Genomic DNA, 9,977 nt, shown 5'->3' with positions numbered 1-9,977 from the left:
TTTTTTTATTCCAGATGAATTTTTGGAGAGTTTGTTCTAGATCTTTGAAATATGCCGTTGGTGTTTTAATAGGTATTGCATTGAATCTATAGATTGCTTTAGGTAGTATGGACATTTTAATGATGTTGATCCTACCAATCCATGAACACGGTATATTCTTCCATTTGTTCATGTCTTCCTCTATCTCTTTTTTCAATGTCTTGTAGTTTTCCAAGTACAGGTCTTTTATGTCTTAGTTAATTTTATTCCTAGGTATCTAAATTTTTTTGGTGCAATGGTGAATGGGATTGTTTTTGTAATTTCTCTTTCTGTGAGTTCATTATTGGTGTATATAAAGGCCATAGATTTCTGCGTCTTAACTTTGTATTCTGCTACATTGCCCAATTCATTTATTAGGTCTAGTACTGTTTTAATGGAGTCTTCGTGGTTTTCTATGTATAGTATCATGTCATCTGCGAATAAGGACAGTTTTACTTCCTCTTTCCCAATTGGATGCCTTTTATTTCTTCTTCCTGTATAATCACTATCGCTAGCACTTCCAGTACTATATCGAACACAGTGGTGAAAGTGGGTATCCCTGTCTTGATCCTGTTCTTAGGGGAAATGAGTTTAGTTTTTGCCCATTGAGTATGATGTTGGCTGTAGGTTTGTCATATAGAGCTTTTATTATGTTGAGGTATGATCCCTCTATTCCAACTTTGCTGAGAGATTTTATCAAGAAAGGGTGTTGGATTTTGTCAAATGCTTTTTCTGCATCAATTGATATGATTATGTGATTTTTGTCTCTCAGTTTGTTTACGTGATATATCACATTTATTGATGCGGATATTATATCATCCTTGGCATCCCTGGAATAAATCCCACTTGGTCATGGTGTATGATCTTTCTGTTGCATTGCTGAATCCGATTTGCTAGGATTTTGTTGAGGATTTTAGCATCTATGTTCATCAAGGATATTGGCCTTTAGTTCTCTTTTTTTGTGGTGTCGTTATCTGGTTTTGGGATTAGGGTAATGCTGGCTTCATAAAAAGCGCTTGGAAGTAAGCCTTCGTCTTGAATTTTTTGGACTAGTCTGAGGAGGATAGGTTTCAGTTCTTCTTTAAATGCTTAGTAGAACTCCCCTGAAAAGCCATCCAGACCAGGGCTTTTGTTTACTGGAAGATTTTTTTATCGCAGTTTCAATTTCTTCAGTAGTTATCGGCCTATTCAGGTTTTTTGATTTTTCTTGATTGAGTTTTGGGAGCTTGTATTTTCCTAAGAATATGTCTAATTCATCTAGGTTGTCCATTTTCTTGGAATACAGTTGTTCATAGTATTTTTTCATAATCATTTGTATTTCTGTGGGATCAGTTGTTATTTCACCTCTCTCATTTCTGATTTTGTTTATTTGGGTCCTCTCTCTCTGCTTCTTGGTGTATAAAGGTGTTATACACCTTTATACACCAAGAAGCAGAGGTTCATCAATCTTGTTTATCCTTTCAGAGAACCAGCTCTTGGTTTTGATGATCTTTTGTATTGTTTTTTTGGTCTGTATGTTGTGTATCTCCATTCTGATCTTTATTAGTTCCTTCCTTCACTTATGCTGGGCTCTTCTTGTTGCTCTCTTTTTAACTCTTTGAATTGTAGGGTTAGGTAATTTATTACCATTTTTTTCTTGTTTTTTTTTTTTTAGGTAGGGCTGTAGAGCTATGAACTTCCCTCTCAAGACTGCTTTCACTGTGTCCCATAGATTTTGGATTGTTGTGTTTTCATTGTCATCTGTTGCCATGATGCTTTTTATTTCTTCTTTGATCTCTTTGGTGACCCAATCATTGTTTAATAGCATACTGTTTAGACTCCAGGTGTTTGATTTTTTTTTTAATTGTAGTTGATTTCTAATTTTATGCCACTGTGATAGGAGAAGATGCTTGATATGTTTTCTGTCTTCTTGAATTTGAAGAGACTTTGCCTGTGTCCCGATATGTGGTCTATCTTTGATAATGACCCATGTGCACTTGAGAAGAATGTATATTCTGTGGCTTTGTGGAGAAATGTTCTCAAGATGTCAATTAATTCCATCTGATCTAGTGAGTCATTTAGGATTGATATTTCTTTGCTGATTTTTTGTTTAAAGAATTTGTCCAGTGGTGTTAGTGGGGTATTGAAGTCCCCTACTATGACTGTATTGCTGTCAATCTCTCCCTTGATATCCTTCAGATGTTTTTTTTAAAAAAAATATTTTTTATTGATTTCAGAGAGGAAAGGAGAGGGAGAGAGAGAGATATAAACATCAATGATGAAAGAGAATCATTGATCAGCTGCCTCCTGGAGGCCCCCTACTGGGGATCGAGCCTACAACCTGGGCCCATGCCCTTGACTGGAATCAAATCTGGGACCTTTCAGTCTGCAGGCTGATACTCTATCCACTGAGCTAAACCAGCCAGGGCCTCTAGAAGTTTATTTATGTATTTGGGTGCTCCTGTATTGGATGCATATTTGTTTACCAGAGTTATATCTTCTTGTTGAATTGCTCCCTTTAGTATTATGAAGTGGCCTTCTTTATCTCTTGTTATGTCCTTCACTTTGAGGTCTAATTTATGAGGTATAAGTATTGATACCCCAGCTTTTTTTTCATTTCCATTCACCTGAAAACCCTTTTTCTATCCCTTCACCATCAGTCTGTGTGAGTCCTTTGTTCTGAGATGGGTCTCCTGTATACAGCAGATATATGGGTCATGTTTTCCTATCCCCGCAGCAACCCTATGTTTTTTGATTGGGGCATTTAATCCATTTACATTTAAAGTTATTATTGATAGGTACTTGTTTGTCGCCATTTTTATTCTTTACCACTGTGTTCCTTCTTTGTTTCCTATTTTTTCTTTTTACAGCAGACCCTTTAGCATTTCTTGCATTGCTGGTTTGGTGGTAATAAACTCAGTCCTTTTTTGTCTGTGAAGATCCTGATTTCACCCTCAATTTTGATTGATAACCTTGCTGGGCACAGTATTCTTGGATTCAGATCCTTGCTTTGGATGATTTTATATATTTTTATTCCATTCCCTTCTGACCTGATGTGTTTCTGTTGAGAAATCAGTCAATAGTCTGATGGGAGAGCCTTTGTAGGTAACTTTCTGTCTCTCTCTGGCAGCCTTTAAGATTCTTACTTTGTCGTTGGTGTTTGCCAATTTAATTATAATGTGTTTTGGTGTTGGTCTTTTGGGGTTCATTTTGTTTGGGACTCTGTGAGCTTCTTGGACTTGTGTGAGTTTTTCTTTTCGATATCAGGGATGTTTTCTGTCAATATTTCTTCAAACAGGTTTTCTATTCCTTGCTCAGTTTCCTCTCCTTCTGATACCCCTATTATGTGATGTTGTTTTGTGTTGTGTTGTACCAAAGTTCCCCTTAGGCTCTCCTCCTGTTTTTTTAAGTTTTTTTTTCCTAGATGCTGCTCTTCTAGGGTATTTTTTCCTACCTTGTCTTCTAGCTCACCGATGCGGTCCTCTGCTTCTTCTAGTCTACTGTTGATGTTTTCTATTGAGTTCTTTATTGCTGTGATGTCATTTTTCTTTCTTTTTTAAAATATATTTTATAGATTTTTTACAGAGAAGGGAGAGGGATAGAGAGTTAGAAACATCGATGAGAGAGATCGACCAGCTGCCTCCTGCACGCCCCCCAGTGGGGATGTGCCCGCAACCAAGGTACTTGCCCTTGACCGGAATCGAACCTGGGATCCTTGAGTCTGCAGGCCAACGCTCTATCCACTGAGCCAAACCGGTTCAGCAGTGAGGTCATTTTTCATTTCTTTGTATTTCTTCTTTATTTCCTCTTGGTTCTTACACATATTGTTGAATTTGTCTTCCAACCTTTTCAGCATCCTTATGACCATTGCTCTGAATTCTTTCTCTGACATATTGCTTGTCTCCATTTCATTTACTTCCTTTTACAGTGATACCTCCTTTTCTTTCATATGTGGCTGTTTCTTTGTTTCCCCATGATTGCTCCCCTCAGGGTGTCTGGTTATGTATCTCTCTCTCTCTCCTGTGTTGACTTAAAGGCCCAAAATACAACACAACAAGACACACCAAACACAAATGTATTCACAATACTAATAACCACAAATAAAGGTGACCACGAGAGAAAAGAGAATTAGGGGATAGAAAAGAGTGCAAAAATGATATTGAGAAAAGGAAAAAATGTAAGAGAGAAAAGCAAGAGAAGAAAAAAGAAGGGGAAAAATATATATGTATATGGGGAGAAAACTCCAATAAAACAACAACTAACCCAAAAAATGCAAACAACTACAAACACACAGAGATGAATGCAAACAATAAACAACAACTAATTCAAAAAAATGCAAACAACAAACACCCAGATGAATCTGAGGAGGCAGAGCTTTCTCTAGGCAATATCTGACCTTTCCATCCACCGATTTCCTCACCAGCTGTGTTTAATTCACCAATTCCGGGTGGGTGTTGTTCGATTCAGCTGTTCCTTCTATCTGCTCTGTGAGAAGGCACAAGGCCCATCCACATTTTCAGCACTGCTTTGTCTCCCCCTGGACAGACTTTTTATGTGCCTGCGGTCAGGGAGGCTGGAGTCCTAGTGTTCGTGGGTTTGCAGCTGAGGCAGCTGGTCCTTGTGCATTGTGGTTGTAGGGTTCCGGGAGGTATTTGAGGTTTCCCCGGTTGAAGGTAAGGCTGGGCTTCTGATCACAGCCAGTCTCCCCTTCAGGATGGCGTGGTCTCTGCAGCAGAGCCAGCTACTCCGGGAGAGATTTCAGCAGCAGTATAGGCTGCCCAGCCAGAGGAGCCCAGTCTGCCAGTCCCAACAGTCCTGTGGAATATATCTGTCCCTCACTCACAAATACAGACACTCCTCACACGTCCACGCACTCTGTTTTTGTTCTCTCACTCACACACTATCTTGCAGCTTGCCATCCCATCGGTAGCCATCTTGGATCTCCTGTAGTACAGCTTTTTTATTCACTGATGGGCACTTGGGCTGCTTCCAAATCTTGGCTATTATAAATAACGCTCCAATGAACATAGGGGTACATATATTCTTTTGAATTAGTGTTTTGGTTTTGTTTGAATATATTCCCAGAGTGGAATCTCAGGGTCATAAGCAATTCCATTTTTAATTTTTTGAGGAAACTTCAGTCTGCTTTCCACAGTGGTTGTACTAATCGACATTCCCTCCAGCAGTGCACTGGGGTTCCCTTTCTCCACATTCACAGCAACACTCAGTTACTGATTTATTAATGATAGCCATTCTGATAGGTGTGAGGTAGTATCTCTTTGTGGTTTTAATTTGCATTTTTCTGATGATTAGTGACACTGAGCATTGTTTCATATGCCTATTGGTCAACTGTATGTCCTCTTTGGAGAAGTGTCTATTCAGGTCTGCTGCCCACTTTTTAATTGGGTTGTTTGTTTTTCTGGTGTTAAATTGTCTGAGTTCCTTATAAATTTTGGATTTTAACCCTTTATCAGATGTATCATTGGAGAATATATACTCCTATTCAGTAGGCTGTCTTTTCATTTTGTTGATGGTTTCCTTTGATTTGTAAACCCTTTTTAGTTTAATGTAGTCCCATTTTTTTATTTTGGTTTCCCTTGCCTGAGGCAATATGTCAGTAAAAATATTGCTATGAGAAAAATCTGAGATTTTACTGCCTATGTTTTCTCCTAGGAGTTTTATGGTTTTGAGTCTTACATTTAAGTCATTAATCCATTTTGAGTTTATTCATGTGTATGGTGGAACAAGGTGGTCTTAAACAATTTTTTAGATTATAGAAATATTCTAATGTACACAAAACAGAGAGACTAGTAAAATTAACCCCCGTGTACATTTAATCATCTTGATTTATTTATCCCAACATTTTCTTCGGTTTATTTGTTGTAGTATTTTCAAGTACATTTATACAAGTTACTTAACCTTAGTTCCCTCAACTTTAAAGTAGTAATTTGAACCACTGAATTCACCCTTTGCATGTTGAAACACTTGGTCTAGAACCAGGGACATGCAAGTTCTTTCTCCCTTTCTCCTTGACTCTGCCCTCCCAGCCAGGTGTGTGCTTTTAATATCCAACCCGTTAGCCCCAAGAGGCATAAGTGTGTCCTTTGAAGAAACTTATCAGGGCCTGGTCCTGTCTGTCTTCTCAGTGTGCCACTTACGGTGTGATCAGCTATCACTCTTGACTGTCTCAGTGTATTAGAATATAAATGAATAGTCAAATGGGTGGCCAAGTGCAAGCTACATGCAAGTCCTCAGTCCTTCTGTAATGACTCCCTGGTTAATAGTGCAGTTATTTAAATACTCACTTGCACATATTTCTCGATGGTCTTCAGAACTTCCACGTTAAACTGCTTTACAGGAACAACCGAAAGGTCCATGTAGCTGAGCAGGCTGTAGATGACCTGGAGAAGGGGCTGCTGCATGCTCGGGAGGCCTTTCTCCAGCAACTGTGGGAGGCAAGGCACAGCCTCAGTCAGTTTGATGCCAGATTTTCACACAGAAGCACCAACCTTTCCCAATACTTTTATGATTGCACATTTTCACAAGGGGAAGAAATCTTAACTACTGAAGAAATGAAGATATTATCAAAGGTCATGTAGGCAGATCTGAATATCTATATAAGCCTAAGCGGCTGTCCGACCATTTGACTGTTCACCTGGTAGCTATGATGTGTAATGACCACTGGGGGCAGACTCTCAGACCAGTAGAGGAGGGAGCCCAATTCCTCATGGAATTGGCCATGGGTTAGGTTGCTGCTGGGGCACTGTTGGCCCCAAATCTGCTTACCCGCACCCCGGACCCAGAGAGGTTCCTCGGCCTGGCTTGCGGGGATTGGGCTGAAACCAGCTCTCCGACATCCCCCGAGGGGTCCCGGATTGCGAGAGGGCACAGGCCAGGTCGAGGGACCTTACCGGTGCACAAATCCATGAACCAGGCCTCTAGTATAAATATAATAGTTACACAACAGAATGCAACAAAATAAACCTCAAAAGGAAAGCATCAAACATCATTAATTATTGAAAATTACAAATAAGTTATCAGTTATTGAATTGGCAAAGATTAGAAATTGATAATTAGTATTAGTGAGGATATACGGTAGGCATTCTTTCAGATTAGTGGATATATAAATTTGATAGTTTGGCAATTTAGATCAAGAGTACTAAAATAGCCCTAGTGCCGGTTTGGCTCAGTGGATAGAGTGCTGGCCTGTGGACCGAAGGGTTCCGGGTTTGATTCTGGTCAAGGGCACATGCCTAGGTTGCTGGCTCAATCCCCAGTAGGTAGCGTGTAGGAGGCAGCAGATCCATGATACTCTCTGTTCATTGATGTTTCTAGCTCTCTTTCCCTCTCCTTTCCTCTCTGAAATTAATAATACATATGTAATAAAATGATTCAAATCTTTTGAAATAGTAATTACACTTTTAGGAACATTTCCAAATCTAGAGATAAATACTGAGACTTAAGTGTGAGGTTTCACCATGGCATTATTTATAATGGTGGGAACTTACTCCCCAAAAATAACAACAACAACAACAAAAACACACAAGAAAGCTCTGTAAGCAATTTAAATGTTGACCACTAGGGAAACAGATAAACAAATTATGGTGAATTGTATGATAACATCTCATGTAGTCAAAAGGATGACATTTTAAAAGATAGTGCAGGACATCAGATGACATTAAGTGAAAGAGAAAGTATGTAATATAGAGTTGTATACCTGAAACCAATATAATTTTATTAACCAATGTCAATCCATAAACTCAATAAAAAAAAAGAAGTTTAGATAACTAACTTCTCTGTAATAAGATGCCAGTTTTTTTTTAAAAAAAATATATATTTTTATTGATATCAGAGAGGAAGGGAGAGGGAGAGAGAGAAACATCAATGATGAGAGAGAATCACTGATTGGCTGTTTCCTGTATGCCCCCCTACTGGTGATCGAGCCTGCAACCAGGGCATGTGTCCTTGACCAGAATCAAACCCAGGAACCTTCAGTCCGCAGGCTGACGCTCTATCCACTGAGCCAAACTGGCTAGGGCAAGATGCCAGTTTTGATGTGAATGTGTGTGTTATATAGAAATAACTTTGGAAAGAAATCCAACAAAATGTTACTAGCATTGCTCTCTAAATAATATAGTTATTGGATTATTTTTCTTATCTTTTTATCTTTTTAACGTATCTGTATCTTCCAAATGTTCTGCTTTAACCCTACCAGACCGCTGTACCGATTTTTCGGTAATTTCCGAATCCACCACTATACCGCTGTACCTAATTTTTGGTACTTTGCCTAGACCTATTTTCTACAATGTCTCCAAGTTCCATCTTATTCTAACCATTTGTGTGCATGTAACTAACATTTTTCTATATCATGTTGGTTTTTTCTCTTTAATGCTCAGGAGCCCAGGTATAGGGGACAGTTAGGTTCAGGGCCTCAGGTCTGGTAGGGTTAAACATATTCTGCTTTTATAATCAGAAAAATAATCAATATTTTCAAAAAGAAAAGCACAATAATGAGAAAATATACATGACAGACATCCTGATAAAAGGTTCAAAGTGAAGAATTAATAGAACTGATTCAAATAAATGCTAAAATTCCATATGAACAGTGGCCAAAAGAAATAACTGAGCAGTTAACACTTGAGGAAATACATTACTATGCAAACCTAGTGTGTGGAAAAATGAATATATACAGTATAAAGGAAATACATTAAGAGAATAATTTTAAAGTACCAGAAATAATACACAATAAATAGAATGGTAAAGTTTAGTTGGAATAAGGGGAAACAAGAATATTTATACACTGTAATTCTGTAAATTGGGAAAATCTCTGGGAAGACCAATTTCCAAAATGTGTAGAACTAATAACATATCCACATATCCATACTCTTTACCTGGATAGTTACTTTGGGAAATGCCACCAGAAGAAATTATCCAAATAATATCTGATAAAAAGTCTACATAAAAGGACCACTTGTAATAGAAAAAAATTATGAACACAAACAACAAAAGGGAGATGGTTAAGCAAATTGTGTTACATTATCCTGATAGAATTCCACAGTGTTTCAAAGTGACACCAGGTGAGCTATGTCAGCACATAGACATACACACACAGAGTCAATGTTCAGTGACCAGAGCAGGTTCAATGGAAATACTAACCACAACTACATAAAGTTATATGTATGTGCATGACCAACAGCTGTAAGAACATGTGAGTAATAGAAATAGGAACTATTATATATTATAAATGGTGGGGTGCTAAATTCATAATAAAAATGTTGGTGACAATTTGTGATAAGGGCTGAAAAAAAATTAGGCAATCCATTTTTACTTTTTAAAATCCTCACCCGTGGATATGCTTTTATTGATTTTAGGAGGGAGGGAGAGAAAGAGAAACATTGATGTGAGAGAGAAACATTAATTAATTGCTTCCTGTACATATCCTGACTTGGGACCAAACGTGATATGTAGGCACGTGCCCTGATAGGGAATCAAATCAATGATCCTTTGGTGCATGGGACGACACTTTAACCAACTGAGCTACACTGGTCAGGGCTACTTATTTTTTATTGTGGTAAAAAAAATATATAACATTTACCATTTTAACTATTTTTAAGTGCACAATTTAGTGGCATTAAGTGCATTTACTTTGTTGTGCAGCCATCCCCACAATTTATTTCCAAAATTTGTTCACCATCCCAAATCTATACTAATAAAAGGGTAATATGCTAATTAGACCGGACATCTTCCAGACGTCCTCCTGGACAAAGCCATGGTGGCAGGGGCCGAGGCAGAGGCAGTTAGGGGTGATCAGGCCAGCAGGGGGAAGAAGTTAGGGGCAATCAGGCTGGCAGGGGGGAGCAGTTAGGGGGCGATCAGGACGGCAGGGGAGGGCAGTTATGGGCGATAGGGCCAGCAGGGGAGGGCAGTTAAGGGCAATTGGGCCAGCGGGGGGGGCAGTTAGGGGTGATCTGGCTGGCAGG

At 38.7% G+C, this 9,977-nt stretch overlaps 1 protein-coding gene across 5 annotated transcripts in view; it reads right to left on the bottom strand.

The window, feature by feature from the left end:
• Positions 1 to 9,977, bottom strand: part of LOC102249021 (protein furry homolog) — a 133,459-nt gene that overhangs the window by 103,786 nt on the left and 19,696 nt on the right. For all 5 annotated transcript variants that reach the window (XM_005865632.2, XM_005865634.2, XM_014539182.1 and 2 more), the window contains exon 11: positions 6,303 to 6,443. In XM_005865632.2, coding sequence (XP_005865694.1) covers positions 6,303 to 6,443 — 141 coding nt within the window. The remainder of the gene's footprint in view (positions 1 to 6,302; positions 6,444 to 9,977) is intronic.

Source organism: Myotis brandtii, unplaced genomic scaffold (assembly GCF_000412655.1).
Source record: "Myotis brandtii unplaced genomic scaffold, ASM41265v1 scaffold2081, whole genome shotgun sequence".
Taxonomy (NCBI): Eukaryota; Metazoa; Chordata; class Mammalia; order Chiroptera; family Vespertilionidae; genus Myotis; species Myotis brandtii.
Note: the sequence above shows the minus strand (reverse complement) of the source record. Positions and strands in the feature narration are given on the sequence as shown.